This window comes from Podarcis filfolensis (genome assembly GCF_964270895.1).
Source record: "Podarcis filfolensis genome assembly, chromosome: 5".
Taxonomy (NCBI): Eukaryota; Metazoa; Chordata; class Lepidosauria; order Squamata; family Lacertidae; genus Podarcis; species Podarcis filfolensis.
The window spans coordinates 72,874-95,297 of NC_139608.1; the positions used below are offsets into that span (position 1 = coordinate 72,874).

At 44.4% G+C, this 22,424-nt stretch overlaps 2 protein-coding genes across 4 annotated transcripts in view; both read right to left on the minus strand.

Moving 5' to 3' along the window:
- PIGZ (phosphatidylinositol glycan anchor biosynthesis class Z) overlaps nucleotides 1-22,424 on the minus strand; it is a 145,304-nt gene that overhangs the window by 47,254 nt on the left and 75,626 nt on the right. The gene's annotated exons all lie outside the window — the stretch shown is intronic.
- The window catches only part of LOC310762131 (maestro heat-like repeat family member 5), a 67,627-nt gene that overhangs the window by 17,935 nt on the left and 27,268 nt on the right, over nucleotides 1-22,424 (minus strand). For both annotated transcript variants that reach the window (XM_083612626.1, XM_083612627.1), the window contains exons 6-13: nucleotides 19,060-19,176; nucleotides 17,562-17,672; nucleotides 15,457-15,597; nucleotides 14,329-14,448; nucleotides 13,095-13,168; nucleotides 12,867-13,002; nucleotides 12,038-12,133; nucleotides 11,110-11,214 (exon numbers count right to left, since the gene is read on the minus strand). In XM_083612626.1, the coding sequence (XP_083468752.1) occupies nucleotides 11,110-11,214; nucleotides 12,038-12,133; nucleotides 12,867-13,002; nucleotides 13,095-13,168; nucleotides 14,329-14,448; nucleotides 15,457-15,597; nucleotides 17,562-17,672; nucleotides 19,060-19,176 (900 nt within the window). The remainder of the gene's footprint in view (nucleotides 1-11,109; nucleotides 11,215-12,037; nucleotides 12,134-12,866; nucleotides 13,003-13,094; nucleotides 13,169-14,328; nucleotides 14,449-15,456; nucleotides 15,598-17,561; nucleotides 17,673-19,059; nucleotides 19,177-22,424) is intronic.

A 22,424-nucleotide genomic window follows, 5' to 3' on the forward strand; every position in this document is an offset into this window, starting at 1 on the left:
AACTCTGCAATTTCAATTTGTCTCCTTCTTGTTCCAAAATCTGATTTGGCAGCACACTTGAGACGTCTGGAGGCAATACGCTGCAAATTAATTCAAAGGGACATAGAGATACCTGATATTCAGTATGTTTTTATCATTTTGTTCCCTTAATGAGGACTTTGATGGTGTAGCTAGCCAGATATCTGCCGTTCCACCAGCACAATTAACTGTGGAAGGGATAACGGCAAGATTAATGGGCGAGTTGGATAGAAGGGAGGCTTGTGCCATAAGCACTCCTATTTCCAGAAACAATAAGGAACGCCATATGCAAACTTGTGGTGATACGACTGCATTTAAAGCTGCAAAGCGTTATTGGTTCTGCAATAAGCAGGGACATTTTGCAAAGGACTGCAGATCCAAAAGAAAGCAAAGTACTCCCAAGTCTGTTTCTGTTCGTCAGTCACGGTCGTCAGCCCAGCAGCCGACATCGTACCGTAAAGACAGAAACGAGCCGCGAGCTTTTCATGCTCGGAGTACAGATCGTAAAAGAATTAAAGGTGCCAAGTGGAAGTCTTTTATTGTGGACTCAGGAGCATCCCAGCACATTTGCAATGATCGAAGCTTGTTTATTTCTTTTGAAGAGGAAATTGGTAATGTACATTTAGCCAATTCACAAGTCTTGCAGTCACTTGGCAGGGGTACTATTAAACTTGACTCTTTAAACATTACGATAGCGAACTGCATTTACTGCCCGTCAGTGGACAATTTATTGTCAGTAAGATGTTTTGCTCGTCAAGGCATAACTGTGCGTTTCTTAAAGTCAATGTGTGAGTTTTTCGATGGGAAAAAAAGTCTATTGTATGCCCGGGACTCTGATGGTTTATATAGACTGTATTTTCGCACCTACTCCCAATCGCCTATAAATTGCAGAGCAGCACAGTCAAGCCAGGGGTTGAGGAATGTAAGGCCACATTCCGGGTGTGCCCATGAAGCACACAGAATTCTGGGACATCTGAATTTTGCTGATGTAATTAAGACAAAGAATATTGTTAATGGCCTAAACTTAAAACCATGTAAATTCTTTATACAATGTCTATCCTGTTGCAAGAATAACATTAAGGTTGCACTCAAGGGTAGGTGCTCAGATAGGAAAGTAACTGAGCCATTTGAGCGTGTACATTGTGATTTAGTTGGGCCACTCCCACCATCATTAGGAGGTTCTAAGTACTGGCTTACCCTGACTTCCGGAGGCGGCACCATCGGTAATGGCGGATTCCCTCCAGCTGTGAGGGAATAGCTCCACGGGAATCGGGTCTAGTCGCGACGGCGACGCGGGGACCCCTTAGAAAACTACAGGCGGGAGAAGCCTGTGTTCGTGGGACTCAGCGGGCACCTTCAGCGCCCCCCTAACTGCGAGGGAACCCCGCAAGGGGTCCCGGAGCGAAACGGGGAGATAGGCGCGGTGCTGAGAGCCAACTGCTTCTTCCGTGGAGCGAAGCCGCACAGCTGTTGCCGGAGAGCGCTGACCTTTTTCCTGGGACAATTTGGCTAACAAACAACTACCCGTGAGTAGGTCAAGTTCAAAGACCGGGGAATTTAAGGAAAATAGGATTAATTTGGCACTGAAACGGGAAGGCGCAAACAGGAAGTCCGCCTTCCTTTTTGTATATAGATCAAAGCAAAGACTGATCAAGCTAACGCTGGAGAGCTGGGTTTAAAAGGACTTAAATCCTAACGTCAAATTAAAAGATTTCCCTCCCTGAATTGCAGGAGAGGGGAGGGAAGAGGAGAAAATATATTTTGCCTGCAAAAAAAGTGGAGAGAAAAAGGAGTAAAGACCACCACTTAATCCTTGGGAACGGACTGCCAGATTAATAAAATTGCTGTACTGAGAATCGCACTATTTATGGACAATGTAACTTTGTGATAGTTAACTCTGCAAGTGAGACACTTTTACTCTGAGGGTTACTTTGGACTTGGAACTGTTGCTTTTTTCTTTTGTAGAAGGGGGACTTTGGAAAATCGGAAAAGAGACTCTATTGCAATACCATTGATCGTTACTGTGTCCCCCTAGAGGAACTTTGAAATTGTTGCAACTAGCCAGGGGATTTTCCACTCTCGACTGGCCTGGGAAACTTCCACAGCAAAACAAGTTTTGGCCGTGGGATTGACCTTGATTTTCAGATCCTTAGATAAAGTGGCATGGCAGACTTGCTTCAGGAAAAGACAACAAGATCGGGAAAGGTTAGACAGCAGCAGACTAGTGTAACGCAGCAGCGCAGAGCATCCATATCTGCCTCTGCATCTGTATCTGCCCCTTCTGCATCACAAGGAAAAGATCCTGCACAAGGAAAAGATCCTGCACAAGTTGGGTCTAAAGGAATGGCTACTGAAGAGGGATTCACTTCAGTATTAAATAAAATTTTTGAAACCTTGGAAAAATTAAGTAACCAAGTTACTGAAGCGACTACTAAAATTGACCAAAATACTACTAGCATCAACAATTTGGGGCAGAAGGTGAACTCAAATACAGAAGCTATTGAAAGACTGTTGCAAGAATCCGCTTCGAACCAAAAGGCAGTTGAGGAAGCAAAGGAAAAAGTGCTGGCTGTAGAGGAAAAGATTCCAACTATATGCAAAGAGCTAAAGGACCACCGGTCGCTTCTGTCTATGATCGAACTTAAGGAAAAACAGACTAATCTGAGGATCAGGGCGGTCCCTGAATTGGAAAAAGACAGTTTAAGTGACTTTCTTACGCAGGAATTTGCAGAATTTTGGAATTTGGATGCTAAGCAAGATTTCAAGATAGTAAGTGCTTTTAGACTTGGAAGAGGAGGGAGAAAGAACAGGGTGAGAGACTGTTTGGTTACCCTCCGAACGAAAGAAGAGAGAGATAAAATACTGAGTCTGCACTTCCAGAAGACCTTGGAAATAAACGATTCAAGAGTGGAGATAGTCAAGGATATTCCGAAATACTTATTGGATCTTAGAACTAACTACGGAGATCTGGTGGCCCTGTTGAGAAGTAACAGAATTGTTTTTAGATGGGAATTCCCTCAAGGCCTATCCTTTACCTTTAAAGGGAAAAAGTTCAAAATAAGATCAGTGGAAGACAAGGAAAAATTCCTGAGAGACCACGAAGAAGACCTGCAAAAAGAAGTTCTAGAAGAGCTAAGAGCTTTAAAACCAGGAGTACTAGACATAGTACCACCACCTTTGGGATTGGACAAATTAGAAAAAGTGATACCACCGTCAGAACAAGAGGAATTACTGGGAGCAGTTGGAGGAAAGTAGAATAAATACACCATGTCTCTGCAATTATTAAGTTGGAACATTCATGGACTTAACTCCCCGGAGAAGAGGAGGAAAGTTTTTCATTTATTGAAAAAGGAACTGTCAGAGCTGCCCGAGGTCCCAGCTCACAAAGGACCAACGCTGCTTCGTTGTTAAGTACAAAAGTCTTTATTGAAGTTCAGTTTCACTTCCAGAGCCGCAGCGCGCAGCTCTACGTCTCAACTGTCAGACCGCTGATGCTCCGTCTGAGTCTCCTCCCCCCAGACACCAATTTAAGACTCTAGCCTTACTCCACCTCTTCCTCTGTTCCTTCCGCCTCTGGTTCCGCCTGTCCGTTGGGGTCTCGCCCTTTCTAGACTCTTCTGATGCTGAATCCCCTGAGCCTTCCCCCTCCCTCCGGCGGGCTTTAGGAGCTGGTTCCCCATCCGGGTCTCCTGCTGTCCCCCGCGCCTGTACATTTGAACTTGGCGCGCGCGCCCAGCCAGTAACTTTCCTCCTGACCCTTTCACTGCTGCTGTCACTGCTTCCCCCTCTGGGGGGGCTAGCCGCAACTGACCTCCCCTCCGTTGGAGGCGTGGTCAGCCCTGACTCACTTTCTCTCCCCGCTGGAGGAGACGCTGGCCCTGACACATGTGACTCTTCCCCCCCACTACGCTCTGGTGGGGAAACTGGTCCTGATCCCCCGCTGCTGCTTTGGGGTTCCCCTCTGGCTCCTTGTTTCTGGTGCGTCCCCCCTGGGACCCCCCTTGCCCTGACCGTTGGCGCCCCTTCTGGGAATCTTCTGATTCGCTGGAGAAGCTCATGGAATCTCTCGGGTCACTGTCATACTCCCCTACGCTGCCCTCGGATTCTTCCCCTTCGCTCTCCATTTCCTCTCTCCCCAGTGCTCCTGCTCCTGAGCCCCTGACAGGAACAATTGGACTTAATTTGTTTACAGGAAACACATGTGATAAGGCTACACAGGAAAGTATTGTTTAATAAAAGATTGGGTCAAGAGTTTATTTCATCGGATAAGGTTAAAAAGAGAGGAGTTGTAATTTACACCAAAGAGAGCCTGTCACCGAAATTTGTTTTTAAAGATGATCAAGGAAGATTTGTGGCAATCGAAATTCGATCACAAGGAGAAAAATTTTTAATAGTAGGAGTTTATGCACCAAATGAGGGAAAATCTGAATTTTTTAAGAAATTGCACGAGACATTGTTAGACTATATGGATCACAACATCATTATGATGGGAGATATGAATGGAGTGGTATCTACAAATATGGACAAGTCACAGAGACAGATTGTAACTAAAGATGGCAGACTACCAAAAACCTTTTTTGAACTGACTGAGAATATGGACTTGATTGACATTTGGAGAATTAAGAACCCCCTAGGAAGAGAGGGAACATTCTTCTCTGAAGCCAAAATGACATGGACAAGAATTGACCAAATATGGATAACTAGAGGACTGGCACCTAAGACTCAAAAAGTGGAAATTTGCCCAAAAACTTGCTCCGACCATAATGCTGTGAAAATGGAGATGAAACTAACACCAATCGGTTCCTTCAGATGGAGGATGAATGACACCTTATTTAGAGATCAAGAGGTTATCAAGAAGGCCCAAAAAACCTTGAGAGACTATTTTGAGATAAATCTGAATACTACTACTGAAAAAAGAATAATCTGGGACGCAAGTAAAGCAGTTATGAGGGGGTTTCTGATCCAACAGAATACAATAAAGAAGAGAGCCCAAAATGGAAAAAAGATAAAATTTTAGAAAAAATAAAGGAGGGTGAGAAGAAACTAAGAGCGAAACCAAAGTCACAAGAGATTCTGAGAGACATAAAGTTATATCAAGTGCAATATATGAAGATGATGAACCAAGAAATTGAATGGAAAATTAAACAAATGAGACAAAAGACATTTGAATCGGCTAATAAATGTGGAAAATTGTTAGCTTGGCAAATGAAAAAAAGACAAAAACTTAACACTATCACAAATTTGGAAGTGGAAGGAAAGAACATTCAGAATCCAGTGGAAATTAGAAAATGCTTCCAGAGGTATTTTAAAGAGTTATATACACAAGGGCCACAGAAAGAGTTTGATATAGACCAATTTTTAAAAACAAATGGATTACAAAAAATCTCTCATGAAAATAAGATAATGCTGAACTACAAAATTACAGAACAGGAGGTAGAAGGTGCCATTCAGAATATGCAGTTGGGTAAATCTCCAGGGCTGGATGGCTTAACCTCAAAATTCTATAGATCTTTGAAAGATTGGTTAATTCAACCACTAAAGGAGGTTTGTAATGAAATTTTGGAGGGGAAAAAAGCGCCAGAGTCGTGGAAGGAAGCCTACATTACACTTATACCGAAAACGGAGTCTGAAAAGACACAGCTTAAGAACTACCGCCCCATATCCCTACTCAATGTGGATTACAAAATTTTTGCTGATATTTTGGCTAATAGATTAAAAAAAGTATTAGTGGAAGAGATACATAAGGACCAAGCTGGCTTTCTCCCAGGTAGACATTTGTCTGACAACACGAGGAACATAATTAACATATTGGAGAAGTTGCAAGTGAACATTAATACTAAAGCAGTTTTAATTTTTATAGATGCGGAGAAAGCCTTTGACAATATTTCTTGGAATTTTATGAAGAAAAATCTTCGGGGGATGGGGGTGGGTCAAGGGTTTGAAAATGGTATAAGTGCAATTTATTCAGAACAAAAGGCCAAGCTAATAGTCAATAATGTGATGACAGAGGAATTTAAGATAGAGAAAGGGACACGACAAGGCTGCCCAATTTCCCCATTGCTTTTTATTTCGGTCCTGGAGGTTTTGTTAAATATGATTAGAAGGGACCGTCTGATTAAAGGTATCCAGGTCGGAGCCAAACAATACAAATTGAAAGCTTTTGCAGATGACCTAGTTTTGACGTTACAGGAGCCAGAATCTAGTACGAAAAGAGTATTAGAACTAATTCAAGAATTTGGTCATGTGGCAGGATTTAAGCTGAACAAGTCAAAAACTAAAGTTCTTGAGAAAAATTTAACATCGATTGAGAAAGAGAGGTTTCAGAAGGAGACAGGTTTAACATTAGTTAAGAAAGTAAAATATCTGGGGGTTAATATGACGGCCAAGAACTTAAATTTATTTAAAGATAATTATGAGAAATGTTGGACAGAAGCGAAAAAAGACTTAGTAATATGGTCAAATTTGAAGCTTTCCTTGTTGGGTCAAATTGCAGCTATAAAGATTGCCAAAAATGTTATTTTTGTTTCGATCATTGCAAATTTTGGACAAGATGGACTGTTTCAAGAAGTGGCAGAGAGATATTTCTAGATTTGTCTGGCAGGGCAAGAAGCCCAGAATAAAATTTAAAATATTAACTGATGCAAAGGAAAGAGGCGGATTTGCCCTGCCAGAGCTTAAACTTTACTATGAATCAGCAGCATTCTGCTGGTTGAAAGACTGGCTGCTTCTTGAGAACACGGACACTTTGGACCTAGAAGGATTTAACAATGTTTTTGGGTGGCATGCATATTTGTGGTATGACAAGGTTAAAGCACATAAAGCATTTAAAAACCATATTGTCAGGAAAGCATTGTTCAATGTCTGGATAAGATATAAAGACTTACTGGAAAATAAAACCCCAAGGTGGTTGTCACCAATGGAAGCGAAGGCTCAGAAAAAGCTCAATATGGAGGCCAAATGGCTGAAATATTGGGAAATATTGGAACAAGAAGGAGATAAATTGAAATTGCATAGTTTTGAGAAATTAAAAGATAAAGTGCGAGACTGGCTTCATTATTATCAAATAAGAGAGGCCTATAATTTGGACAAAAAAAATGGCTTCCAGGTGGAAAAATCAAAATTGGAAACAGAATTGTTAGATCCCAAAACTAAGATACTTTCAAGAATGTATAACTTGCTGTTAAAATGGAATACGCAGGATGAAACGGTTAAATCTGCTATGATTAAATGGGCACAAGATATTGGTCATAACATTATGTTTGCGGACTGGGAACAGTTGTGGACCACCGGTATGAAATTTACAGCATGTAATGCCTTAAGAGAGAATATTATGAAAATGATATACAGGTGGTACATGACACCAGTCAAGCTTGCAAAAATATATCATTTGCCCGATAACAAATGTTGGAAATGTAAAGAAAATGAAGGTACATTCTTTCACCTTTGGTGGACGTGCCCGAAGATTAAGGCTTTCTGGGAGATGATCTATAATGAAATGAAAAAGGTATTTAAATATACCTTCCTGAAGAAACCAGAGGCCTTTCTCCTGGGCATAGTCAGCCAATTGGTGCCAAAGAAGGATAGAACTTTCTTCATGTATGCAACAACAGCAGCAAGAATACTCATTGCAAAGTATTGGAAGACACAAGATTTACCCACCCTGGAAGAGTGGCAGATGAAGGTGATGGACTATATGGAATTAGTGGAAATGACTGGCAGAATCCGAGACCTGGGAGAAGAGTTGGTGGAAGAAGATTGGAAGAAATTTAAAGACTATCTTCAGAAACACTGTAAAATTAATGAATATTAAAAATGATGTTGGATTGAAAATAAGAGGTATTAGCAACAAAGTTAATGAGAATATGCAAAAATGAGTTGATAATGGATGAAAATATAGAGTTATAATATGTTAAGATATAGAGTTAAGATAAACGAAAGAGGGTAAGGATTTGCTGATTTGATTATTTAAATGGGAATACAAAAAGGGGAGGTGTGAGGAAGTTAAGGAAACAAGCTAATGAGTTTAAAGTTACAAAAAATGGATTTGTTTTTAACTCTTTTGTATCTATTCGTTTTTTGTACTTTGTATTTTTATTCTTCTTTTTTCTTTTTTGTGTATTTTTGTATGTTTTCTTTTTTTATCTTTTTCTTTTCTTATTTCTTTTATGTTTTTGTAAAATTTCAATAAATATTATACCAAAAAAAAAAAAAAGTACTGGCTTACCCTGATAGACCAGTATAGTAGATATTGTTGGACTTATGCAATAGCTGAGAAGTCCCAAGCATTTGAGAAGTACAGAGCTTTTTGCAACTGGGTAAAAACGCATTTTAACAAACCAATTAAGAACCTGTTTACTGACCGGGGCGGGGAATTTGTTTCTGAGGATTTTGAGAATTTCCTGGAAGCGCAGGGGACTACACATGAGTTATCTTGTGCCCGAAGTCCCTGGCAAAATGGGCTTGTTGAAGTTGTGCAGCGTGACCTGCAGGCAGGGGTTAAAACTTATCTGCACAATGCTAATCTGCCCAAAGTCTTTTGGGCTGAAGCGCTCGATGCCTTTTGTTACGTTAGAAATCGCAGTTATCATTCTGGTTTAGATGTCACCCCTGTTGGGATACTGCCAGGGAGACAAAGGCCATCATGCCCCCACGTCGACTTCGGACGATCCATCAACCTCCCGTAGGAACGCAGTATCAGTCGAGCGACACAAGCCTCAGAAACAGCTTTCCACATTCCAAGGACTTGTGCACGCCCTTTGCAGAGTTCGCACAACGAAAGATGCACTCAGGAGAGCATTATTTACAACTTTATTCAGCGTTGGTCAGAACAAAGAAAAAACATGACTGCTTGCCTGCGTGTTCAGGCACAGAGAGAGAAACAAAAGCTATGTACAAAACATAAACTTCCTGTGAGCCGGAAGTACGCAGACTGTGACTCAAACAACAGCCTGCTCCCTGTTTAAGGTGGAACGGAAATATCCTAACAACCCCCTATGAGAAGCTGTTTAAAAAACGCCCTAATCTGAAATACCTACGCATTTGGGATTCAGATATAATTATGCATTATCCCGCTAAGCAGAAATTGGGTGAGCGTAGTGTTCAGGGAAAATTAATGGGCTACCAGCAGGGGGCGTACAGAATTTACATACCAGCAACTGGCAAATTTCATATTACCAGAAGCATGATACAAACTGTAAATTGGAATGGCGCTGCTGTTTTCCAAGATACTAACGGTATAAATGACACTGAGGAAGAAGAGGAAGCAGCAGCAGCAGCAGGAAATGGTGCTTCTGAATTAATGGAACAAGACAAAAAGCCTGTTGAATCTGATAATTTGTTTGATGATTTAAAGTCACAGGCACCCGAGGGGAGGTTAGATTCTCTTGAGTTTTCTGACTGTGAGCTTAGCCTACAGGCACCTCTTCGGTCTGACAATGATGATTTACAACCTGAAACTAGTAGTTCACTTAGTCCCATTAAGTCTGAGGAGTCTGACTCTCCTTCCGGACTGAGACATTCAGATAGAAAAAGACAGAAGCCACAATGTTTTGCAGATGAACATTTAAATACTGTGTATGCCAATAAGGCTACAATGATGTTCAGAATTTACCTAAGCACCAAGCTGTAAATTGGTATAAAGCTATGAACTCTGAGATAGCTTCTTTAAAAGAGCATAACACCTGGTCTCTTGTACCACAAACCCCAGATATGAGACTTATTGATTCAAAATGGGTTTAAGAAAATGCAAATGGGAAGGAAACGCCTATGGTGTGTGGTTTCACCTTTACAGGTGAAGATAAGCCATTTCCTAACAAAACTTTGTATCGTTCTGCTATAGGCAAGCTAAATTTCATTCAAAGAATCTCAAGACCAGATATAACTTATGCCTTTCACTTTCTGGCAAAATTTGTGGAAAAGCCCACTACGCAATGTTTCTCTGCTCTTAAGAGAGTGGTAATGTACCTTAAACATACCAAACATTATAGGTTGCAGTTTACATCATGTATTGACAAAGGTTTTGAAATTTTCTGCGATGCATCTCATGCAGTGGAACAAAATAATTGCAGGGATGTGTCTGGTATGGTGTTTTGTTATAACGGTTGTCCATTTGAATAGAAGTCCCAGACACAAACCATTATTTGTCTCTCCACAACAGAGAGTGAATTATGTGCATGCGTTCAGGCCACTCATGATGTGGAATGGTATCTGCAAGTATTTGCAGACCTACAGATGAAAGTAACACTACCAGTAAGAGTTTACCTTGATTCCCAGAGCGGACTCGCTATCCTGTGTTCAGAGACCAATACGCAGCGCACTAGAGTCTTAAGGTTACGTTTACAGTTTGTAAAGAAACTAATTGCTGATGAAATGATTGTATTTCAATATGTTCCAGGTGACAATCAAATTGCAGACATTTTTACAAAAGCACTTCCAAAGCTTACTCATGAAAGACATGTACAAAATATGCTTTATGTTTTTGTTCCACAATGATGAACCGCAGGGGAAATGTTGAATGGTTTCTTTAAATGTAAAGGTTCATTATTGTTCCACCAGTTGTGTATGTCTTTAAGGGGCCAGAGCAAGGGCCAGAGCAAAATAACGAGATCCAGCTTTACAGCTGTGAAACACAGCAGGTGCTGAGTTGTATTGATTAAGCTGTGTCAGCATTTGGGTGTAGTATATAAGGAGCAGCACCTAGCTCTCCCATTACCCTGGGGGATGGGTTGGTGGTTGGGTCTGGTTTGTTGTTGGTGTATTTAGTGTATAAGGAGTTTTTGTGTTTGTTATTAAAACCTTGTTTAGTTATTTCTGAGTCCCTTTTTAATGCATGGTCTCCCCAGCAAGCTCTCTGCAGTGCTACTATACTGCAAATAGCTAACACTGGCACCTCTCAGGTGGGCGCTATTGCCATTATAAGAGAATGAGGGAGGTGAGTTCATGGTGAGTCCTGGCACCTCTTTTTCTAGAAAAATAGCACTGGCTGGCACCTTCCCCTGGGATGGCCATGCCATACAGCTTTCATCTAGTTCACACCTGAACTTTCCAACGCAATACGATTTGAAATTGCAGCGTTAAGCCTTGGTCACTCACATCAAAGTCCAAATGCTCGGAGACATATTTCATGAGTACGTTGGTGGTCTTGACTGCTCTTTGCCTCTCACTGATTTTTGTGGAGTCAATCCAGCCATTTGTGTGCTGCGAGAGAGAAATCATCGTCATCACATGGAAGGACAACCCTTAATCCAGGTTTGCAAATTCACAAAGCTTCATAGAGGGGACAAATTGCAAAAAGGGGTTGTTTTGTAAAGGAGAAAGTTTGCTGCAATTTGTTTATTATTATTATTATTAATAATAATAATAATAATAATACCCCACCTTTTTCCCAGACAGGGACTTGAGGCAGCTTACAAACAAAACAAGAACAACTAAAGACACAGAAAAAAGAAGCCATTAAAAAAAAAGCATTAGTAGAATTAGATATTAATTGGCTCTTGCGTTGCTTTTGTTTTATTATGCATTTTCTGTTCTGATTGTGTATTTTTATGTTGTGAACCGCCCTGCAATCTGTCATTTGTGTGTTTGTGTGTGTGATAATTACAACAATACAACATACACCTCACCACAGCCATAGCAATGGAATGCAGGAAGCATCCTTAGACCAAGCCCAGCCATTGATCCACAGGTACTGAGGACTGGCAGTTGGCCCTTTGGCCTTTCAGGCAGAGAGCCTTTTCCCAGCCCCACCTGGAGATGCTGAGGACTGAACCGGGGACCTTGGGCATGCAAGACAGATGCTCTGCCCCAAGCCACGGCCCTTCCCCATACGCCATCAGCAGAGGACATATCTTGTGTGCCTTGCACAAGCATTGCTAGCAGAACAGAGGCCCACTTGACCATCAGCACCCACAACCAGCGAGTTGGCCGCAGATGCCCCACGTGCAATCATTTCAAGAGGGTCTGTCCTCCAGCATGGGAGCTGCTGCTTCCCCCTGCTCTGACACCTTGGGGGCTCCCTTACCACTAATATCTCCTGCAGCGTCTCCAGAGAGGGGGCCTCCGACAGCAAGCTGGTGAGCATGTTGAGCCAGATGTAGATGGTCTCTTGAAAGCAGTCCTGGAAGGAGAGAAGCAAAAGCACTTAGAAGCTGAAGACCCCCATGGAAATCCCACATGCTTTGGAGCCTTCTAGTCCAAATTCGTAACAAAGCTTATGCAGGGCTTCAAGCAAGGCACACAAAGAGTCATAAACAGCAAACGTTTCTTGATATATGTAAGGTTACAGGTCATGTGATATAAAGATACAGGACTCCACACTGGGCTCAACTTCCTTGGGGTGTTCCAAGGCAGAGGGCCTTCTTGGTGGTGGGGCCCACCCCGTGGAACACCCTCCTATCAGATGTCAGAGAGATACATCATTATACTTCCATCTGAAGACATCTGAAGGCAGCCCTGCATAGGGAAGTTTTAAATATTTGATGTCTGGCTGTGTTTTAATTTGTTGGAAGCCGCCCAGAGTGGCTAGAGTAACCCAGTCAGATGGGCAGCATATAAACAAACAAGCAAACAAATAAAATTAAATGCAGCGTAGGAGGGAGGCATGAGAGTCACAAAATGCAGGCATGCAGGAATCATTTGTGGATGCATTTTAGCCAAAGGTGAAATGCAATAAATATGGAAACGTGATTAAAATCAAAAATATACACCCCAAGTCTCTGGCTGTTACATCATTGTGATGGGTCAAGTGTCTCGGGCAGCATTCTTTGCAGCTTACACGGCTCAGACTCTTTGCCCTCAAATCCTTTAACCTGGCAACCCCATTTTCCTCCAGAAGCAGAAGGTCCAGTCACCTGGCTCTGTGTTGCTGGCACAGAGCTCCCGGCTTTCACCTTTGTAACCTGCAATGATGGCAATTGGAAGACCTTCGTGGTGGTTTTCCGTAGCAGCAGAGACCGGAGCAGGGGGTCCATGCGTGGTCTCAAGGCACTGAAACGAGAAAGAAGGGGAGAGGAAAGGATCAGCACCCAGCAGTCCATAAACCTGGTGAAGAAATATGTACTGTGTCTGGCCGTACTTACGTCATGCAATTGATAGTTTCCATCGCTTGGTGTAATATGGTGAGCGATGCCATCGGCTCCTCTTTGATAACCTCCTGTGGTGGGGAAGCACACAGCATGTCAGGGAACTGGAGGCGCCATCCCTGCCACCACCATACCAAGCCCTGAGTTGTGCTCTCTATCCAGCCCACTTGACAACTTCTTTGCAATTGGCAAGTGGGTCCAACTAGGGGAGAAGAGTGGGCTTCCTGGATCTGGGAATAAGAAGGACACTGACAAACTGGAACGTGTCCAGAGGAGGGCAACCAAAATGGTCAAAGGCCTGGAAACGATGCCTTATGAGGAACGGCTAAGGGAGCTGGGCATGTTTAGCCTGGAGAAGAGGAGGTTAAGGGGTGATATGATAGCCATGTTCAAAGATATAAAAGGATGTCACATAGAGGAGGGAGAAAGGTTGTTTTCTGCTGCTCCAGAGAAGTGGACACGGAGCAATGGATCCAAACTACAAGAAAGAAGATTCCACCTAAACATTAGGAAGAACTTCCTGACAGTAAGAGCTGTTTGACAGTGGAATTTGCTGCCAAGGAGTGTGGTGGAGTCTCCTTCTTTGGAGGTCTTTAAGCAGAGGCTTGACAACCATATGTCAGGAGTGCTCTGATGGTGTTTCCTGCTTGGCAGGGGGTTGGACTCGATGGCCCTTGTGGTCTCTTCCAACTCTATGATTCTATGATTCCCTTTTTCTCCTGGGCAGAGCTCTACCACATAAGAACAGCATAAGATCAGCCTTCTGGACCAGGCCAAGGGCCCATCTAGTCCAGCATCCTCACAGCATTCTCACAGTGGCCAACCAGACGTCTGTGAGAAACCAGGGAGCAGACCATGAGCCCAAGAGCCCTCTCCCCACCTGTGGCTTCCAGCAACTATATTCAGAAACATTGCTTCCTTCCTCTGTGGAGGTAGAACATAGCAATCATGGCTGGGAGCCATCGACAGCCCTCTCCTCCTGGGAGAACCTAGCCTCTTTTACTTAGGCGCTGGTGACATCCTGCTGAGGTTGCCACAATGTAGGGCTGCCTTTCAAGAGGGTTTGGAAACTTGAGTTGGAGCAGAACGTGACCACCCAGAAATGGTTTGGGGCCAGATGGTCAGAACATGCAACCCAGAGCTAGACCTACACAGCTATTTTTAAGAAAAAGCGCTCTGAAAATAAACCCCAGGAGATTCCCCCTCTTTTTTTCTTTTTCTTTTTACTCACTATGATGCCGAAGGTGAGCTCGTCTTTGTGGGGGAAGGTGACATATCCCACATTCGATTGCACAAGCGCCTTGGTTGTTAGAGCTGCTGCCTTCATAAAGCTCTTCTTCAAAGCCTCGTTCTGAAAGGAGAAGGGATTTTATAAAATTGAGTTTGAATCAAAATCACAAGGAAACATAAAGCCACACTGACCCTAACCCTAATTCTAATCCTTACCCTAACACTAACCCAATCCAAAAATTAACCCTAACCCAGAAATGGTCTTGTTAGATGGTTAAATTCATGGTAAATTGCTGTTTTAGGGTTTCTTTAAAAAAAGTCTGGAAAGAATTAATCCATTTTGCATTACTTTCTATGGGAAAGCGTGCCTTGGTTTGGAACGCTTTGGTTTCAGAATGGATTAAGTTTGAGAACCAAGGTACCACTGTAATGCCCCATCTGGTCCTAAGGGTGGAGTCAGTATACACCCCAGTCTACAACCTTTCGGTGGATGAAGCCAGAGACCCTGCCCTAGGGCACAGTCTGAAGGCATGTGGTGCAAGGACCTTGACGGAGCTCAGGAGGTCTGCTCAGTGCCTGGATGGTGACCACGGGGGAAATGGAGTCGTATGATAGGAGAAAGGCAGGATATGCCGTATTTTTTCGTGTATAAGACACCCCCTATTTTGGGGGACTCCAAATTAAGAAAATGGGGGAAGGATTGCCCAGAGTTGCTGAGCTTTGGGGGGGAGGATTACCCACAGTTGTTCAGCTATTTCGGGGAGGGGATTCCAAAAATTGCTCACCTGCTGGACCTATGCTGCCACTCACACACGTCGCAAACCTACCTATTGTCTGTCCCTCGCCGGCAGAAACCGCCAATCGCCTTCCCAATTGCCGCAGCGACAGCCAGTCAACACCACCCCTTGCCGCAGCCACCAATAACATGCACAATAGCCGCTGACTATCTCCGGCTTGCAGCGGCAACCAATCCCACGTCCCCCCTATGCACTATCTGTGTATAAGATGACCCTCATTTTTAAACATCATTTTTTAATAATAATAAAAAACACCTCGTCTTATACACGGAAAAGTATGGTATAGCTGAGAGAACAAACAACAGGAGTCTGTGTGATAATCAGAGCCATACCTTCCTGCTGTTCTGGAATTGGAAGAGGAGCTCCACTGTGATGGCGTCTATAAAAAAGGGGAGATCATCCTGCCGTGCCCCGAATGCCATTTGCCCACAGCAAAGGATGACGGTGATACTGGCATTCGTCTTGCTAGTATTCTGGAGGGAAAGGATGGGGAAAGTGAGTTTGGGAACCTTAAGTGCAATTGGAGACAAATCACCATTTAGTTGGGACCTTTTAGCAGCTGGGAAAATATTCATAGAATCATAGAATCATAGAGTTGGAAGAGACCACAAGGGCCATCGAGTCCAACCCCCTGCCAAGCAGGAAACACCATCAGAGCACTCTTGACATATGGTTGTCAAGCCTCTGCTTAAAGACCTCCAAAGAAGGAGACTCCACCACACTCCTTGGCAGCAAATTCCACTGTCGAACAGCTCTTACTGTCAGGAAGTTCTTCCTAATGTTTAGGTGGAATCTTCTTTCTTGTAGTTTGGATCCATTGCTCCGTGTCCGCTTCTCTGGGGCAGCAGAAAACAACCTTTCTCCCTCCTCTATGTGACATCCTTTTATATATTTGAACATGGCTATCATATCACCCCTTAACCTCCTCTTCTCCAGGCTAAACATGCCCAGCTCCCTTAGCCGTTCCTCATAAGGCATTGTTTCCAGGCCTTTGACCATTTTGGTTGCCCTCCTCTGGACACGTTCCAGTTTGTCAGTGTCCTTCTTGAACTGTGGTGCCCAGAACTGGACACAGTACTCCAGGTGAGGTCTGACCAGAGCAGAATACAGTGGCACTATTACTTCCCTTGATCTAGATGCTATACTCCTATTGATGCAGCCCAGAATTGCATTGGCTTTTTTAGCTGCCGCGTCACACTGTTGGCTCATGTCAAGTTTGTGGTCAACCAAGACTCCTAGATCCTTTTCACATGTAGTGCTCTCAAGCCAGGTGTCACCCATCTTGTATTTGTGCCTCTCCTTTTTTTTGCCCAAGTGCAATACTTTACATTTCTCCCTGTAAAAATTCATCTTGTTTGTTTTGGCCCAGTTCTCTAATCTGTCAAGGTCGTTTTGAAGTGTGATCCTGTCCTCTGGGGTGTTAGCCACCCCTCCCAGTTTGGGGTGGACCTGTCGAAATGAATGGGCCTAACTTAGTCATCTTCATTAAATTCAATGGGTCTACTCTAGAACATAGTTGAATGGGGCCAGCAGGCACTCCCGTAAGCAGAAGAACCCTTGCACGAGAGCAACTTGGGCAGCTGCCCTGCCCCGGGATGCAGCTGAAACCTCTCCCCTCTTTCTCTCTGCCTCTCCCAGCCTGCCGCCTGCCTTCTCTCTTGGGTTCTGCTCCCTCCCCTCAGTTGGAGAGGTGTCCCCTCTTCCAAACTCTAAGAGGTTCTTCATTCAAAGCTTTCTGACAGCAGAACACTCTCCCTTGGGAGGTTGTGGACTCTCCGTTGGAGGTTGGATGGCCATCTCTCAGGGATGCTTGAGTTGAGATTCCTGCATCGAAGGGGGTTGGACTAGATGACCCTTGGGGGTCCTCCATTAGCTTCCACTATTGAAGAAATGCCAACCAACCATCTGACAACCAACCTAAAAACAGGGGTCAGCGTACTTTGGGGGATGACCAATGGTTTCTAACGAATCCGTTTGACTGACTGACTGAGCCAAGGGATCAGATCAGATCTAGGATCTGGAGCCACAGAGACAGGACTGCTGGAGCCCACTTCAGAAGGATGACTGAGACATACCCACAGAGGAAGCTGTCTGGCTTCCTACTGAGAGGATGAGCAGATCCAATTGCCTTTTTGGAATGGTAAGGATCCCATCCCTTGAAAAAGAGCATATTTGGAAATGGGGCAGGATTCGTTCTTTTCCAACACAGCTCTGTTTTACTAGATCAGAGGAACCCAGAGGCTGCTTCACGTGCTTTGGTGTGGATGTAAATAGCCGCTAAGGATCCAATTTGCCAGAACCTTTGTCTAACCATTGGCCATGCTGTCAGGGGCTGATGGGAGTTCCAATTCAAAACACACGGATGGGGAAGGGGCACCAGGCTGGGGATGGCTGACCTACACTCTTGCTGCGCTCTTTCCTCACTTCACACCCTTACCTCAGACGTCTCAGTCTTCATTGCAATAGCTGCACGGCCAAAATCCCGCACTGCCATCAGCGCCTGGGAAATATGGGTGCTTGAAGCCACACCAATAGCCTCAGAAATTCCCTAGGGAGAATGAGGCACGTCAAACATGTTGTTTTCTTGATTGCAATTAGTGATAATAATAATAATAATAAATTTTATTTATATCCCGCCCTCCCCAGCCAAAGCCAGGCTCAGGGCAGCTAACAACAATAAAATAGTACAACATTCTAAAAACATTTCATTATAAAAGTTAATTAAAATCAATTAAAATGAAATTGATGGCAACCATTAAGCTAAGCTGATCATGAGGGATGGAGGATAAATGTGATTCTGTAAGCAGATTGCTGCAAAATGTGGGGAACCAAATTTAAGAATGGAGAAATGAGACACTTAGAGAACCAATTTGAACAGATCCTTTCATCCCGGATAATAATAGGGGTGGTTTGAAGAACGATATTTCTGTGGATTCTGATGTGAACTGACCAGACCACACCTCCCAGACTCATGTGCAGCTTGCAATGCAAGGATGCCTTGCATTCTGACATTTTCGAATCTTGTGATACAGTTCTTGGCTTCATTAAACACCCAACTACATTAAAATGCATCATTTATTCCCTGGAAGTATTTGTAATCCACCCCTCACCCAAAGGCGCCAGAGCAGGAATATGCACCATCTAAACCAGGGTGCTCCAATTTCTCATACCAAGTGGGCCACAAGCGTAGTTCAGCACAGAACCTGTGGGCCACACACTGACTTGTCTTGTGGGAGAGGGGAGCAAGGCCAAAATTTGACACACACCCCCGGCCCGCATGCTGCCTTCCCAAAGGTAGGCAGGTGAGGCACTGGGTTTTGGGAAGGAGGCACGAGGCTCTGGTGGGACCTAGAGCCTTCCCACCTTCTTCCCAAAGCTGGGAAAGAGCTAACTGAGGACTCTAGGACCCTGACAGATCACACCTGCCTCCTCCCCCAAGCCCAGCACCTCCTTACCCAGCTTTAGGAAGGCGATGCAAGGCCTACAGGTGTGTAGGGGTGCCTCCAAGGTTGCTGAGGGCTGCCAAGAAAGGCATTGAGGGCCACTTGTTGGCTGCTCTGATCTAACCCAAAACTAAACAAATCTGCCCCAGATATGTTGAATGCTGAAAAGCGGTTCCTCCTGTAAGAGGCTTTGAGGGGGTGACTGGGTGGGCACGAAATCCTTGGAGGAAGGAAGGTCACGAGCAGAAATCAGGACAGAGGGCTGGTGGGGTCTGTGGGGTAATGTCAGGGACTGGCTGGATGAGTAAGAGTGGGGGACCCTGGATTGTGGTGGTGGGACACTGGGGAGCAGCCTGGGGAGGCACTTGAAGCAGGAGGGTTCAGAAGGAGGAGGCTCTTCCAGGACACGGCTGGAGGTGGAGAGTCTCCGTGTGAGCACAGTCCCAGTCCTGCTGGCTCTCCTCCCCCCTGACATCCCACACATTCACTCACCTCTCTGTCTGCTTCCTCTTCGAGAGGCAACGTCAGGAGTAAGTGCAGGTACTGGTGGACTGTCTCTGCGCTCCTGGAATCCCGCAGCTTGAGTCCATAGTATCTATAGAGGGCGTTCTAAGGGTTGGGGAAGGTTTGGGTGAGTCACAGGGAGGAGACCCCACCAGCTACATCAACTGCTTTTGGAAAACCAAAGAATTTCAATTTTACCGTCTGAAAATGTCGGGTAATACTGAATAATAATAATAGATTGCAAGTACTAGGCAATTGTTTTAATGATTTGTATGCAATTTTACAAATCTTCTGAATTCCCAAGTCATGTTACAACTCTTTAAAGGTAAAGGTAAAGGGACCCCTGACAAATAAGTCCAGTCGCAAACAACTCTGGGCTTAAAGCTCATCTCGCTTTAAGGCCGAGGGAGCCGGCATTTGTCCGCTTCCACAGACAGTTTCTCCAGGTCATGTTGCCAGCATGACTAAGCCGCTTCTGGCGAAACCAGAGCAGCACACGGAAACACCGTTTACCTTCCAGCCGGAGCAGTACTGGCTTCGGCTGGGGAGGGTGGGATATAAATAAATTATTATTATTATTATTATTATTATTATTATTATTATTATTATTATTTACTTGCACTGTGTGCTTTTGAACTGCTAGGTGTGTAGGAGCTGGGACCGAACAACGGGAGCTCACCCCGTCGCAGGGATTCGAACCGCCGACCTTCCGATTGGCAAGCCCAAGCGGCACAGTGGTTTAACCCACAGCGCCACCCGCGTCCCTATTACAACTCTTTAGTACTCCTCATTTGGGGAATTTGAAAGTTGACAAGTTCAGCATGTCCTAATTGCTCTGCCTCCACTGTTGGAGGCAGGAAGGCTTCTGAATACCAGTTGCTGGAAACCACAGGAAGGGGAGAGGGCTCTGTGTTCGAATTCTGCTTTCCAGTTTCCCATGGGCATCTGGTTGGTCTCTGTGAGATAAGGATGCTGGACTGTGCAGGCTGCTGGTCTAACCCAGCAGCCTCGTCTTTCATTCTCATGACACACTTTTGTCCTGGATATGCTGACCCTAGGCTCTTCCTGCTTTTTAAGAGAACTAATACCTGCACCCACAGCCTCTTACGGGTTTCCCCACCCTGCCTCCACGACTGAAATTGGGAGAGGGTGTTCTCTTTTGTGGCACCCCACAGTAATGTGATTGGCTGTCACCGGTTTAAAAGGGAAGCCTGTCCAATAGTGGTGGAGTGGTGTAGATGAGTGTGGAGTCTTCTTTTGCCTCAAGGCGCAGGTACTCTGTCTGATTATATGAACTGCTTCTGTAGATATTTGTATATATCATAGAATCATAGAATCATAGAGTTGGAAGAGACCACAAGGGCCATCGAGTCCAACCCCCTGCCAAGCAGGAAACACCATCAGAGCACTCCTGACATATGGTTGTCAAGCCTCTGCTTAAAGACCTCCAAAGAAGGAGACTCCGCCACACTCCTTGGCAGCAAATTCCACTGTCGAACAGCTCTTACTGTCAGGAAGTTCTTCCTAATGTTTAGGTGGAATCTTCTTTCTTGTAGTTTGGATCCATTGCTCCGTGTCCGCTTCTCTGGAGCAGCAGAAAACAACCTTTCTCCCTCCACTGTGTGACATCCTTTTATATATTTGAACATGGCTATCATATCACCCCTTAACCTCCTCTTCTCCAGGCTAAACATGCCCAGCTCCCTTAGCCGTTCCTCATAAGGCATTGTTTCCAGGCCTTTGACCATTTTGGTTGCCCTCCTCTGGACACGTTCCAGTTTGTCAGTGTCCTTCTTGAACTGTGGTGCCCAGAACTGGACACAGTACTCCAGGTGAGGTCTGACCAGAGCAGAATACAGTGGCACTATTACTTCCCTTGATCTAGATGCTATACTCCTATTGATGCAGCCCAGAATTGCATTGGCTTTTTTAGCTGCCGTGTCACACTGTTGGCTCATGTCAAGTTTGTGGTCAACCAAGACTCCTAGATCCTTTTCACACGTAGTGCTCTCAAGCCAGGTGTCACCCATCTTGTATTTGTGCCTCTCATTTTTTTGCCCAAGTGCAATACTTTACATTTCTCCGTTAAAATTCATCTTGTTTGTTTTGGCCCAGTTCTCTAATCTGTCAAGGTCGTTTTGAAGTGTGATCCTGTCCTCTGGGGTGTTAGCCACCCCTCCCAGTTTGGTGTCATCTGCAAATTTGATCAGGATGCCCTTGAGTCCATCATCCAAGTCGTTGATAAAGATGTTGAATAAGACCGGGCCCAAGACAGAACCCTGTGGCACCCCACTAGTCACTCTTCTCCAGGATGAAGAGGAACCATTGATGAGCACCCTTTGGGTTCAGTCAGTCAGCCAGTTACAAATCCACTGAGTGGTAGCATAGTCAAGACCGCATTTTACCAGCTTCTTTACAAGAATATCATGGGGCACCTTGTCAAATGCCTTGCTGAAATCAAGGTAGGCTACATCCACTGCGTTCCCTTCATCTACCAGGCTTGTAATTCTGTCAAAAAATGAGATCAGGTTCGTCTGACATGACTTATTTTTCAGAAATCCATGCTGACTATTGGTGATCACAGCATTCCTTTCTAGGTGCTCACAGACTGTTTGCTTAATGATCTGCTCCAGAATCTTCCCTGGTATTGATGTCAGACTGACTGGGCGGTAATTATTTGGGTCCTCTCTTTTCCCCTTTTTGAAAATAGGGACAACATTTGCCCTCCTCCAGTCTGCCGGGACTTCGCCTGTTCTCCAGGAATTCTCAAAGATGACTGCCAGTGGTTCTGAGATCACATCTGCCAGTTCTTTTAATACTCTTGGATGCAGTTCATCTGGCCCTGGAGACTTGAATACATCTAGACTAGCCAAGTATTCTTGTACTATCTCCTTAGTTATTCTGGGCTGTGTTTCCTCTGCTGAATCATTTGCTCCAAATTCTTCAGGTCGGGCATTGTTTTCTTTATCGGAGAAGACTGAGGCAAAGAAGGCATTGAGGAGTTCAGCCCTTTCTGTGTCCCCTGTTTGCATTTCACCATCTTCTCCTCTGAGTGACCCCACTGTTTCTTTGTTCTTCCTTTTGCTACGAACATACCCATAAAAGCCTTTTTTGTTGCTTTTAACCTCTCTAGCAAGCCTGAGTTCATTCTGTGCTTTAGCTTTTCTGACTTTGTGTCTACACGTGCTGGCTATTTGTTTGAATTCCTCTTTGGTGGTTTCCCCCCTTTTCCATTTTTTGTACACATCCTTTTTTAATCTTAACTCAGTTAAAAGTTCTTTAGATAGCCACCCTGGCTTCTTTAGGCACCTTCCATGTTTCCGTCTCATTGGTATTGCCTGAAGTTGTGCTTT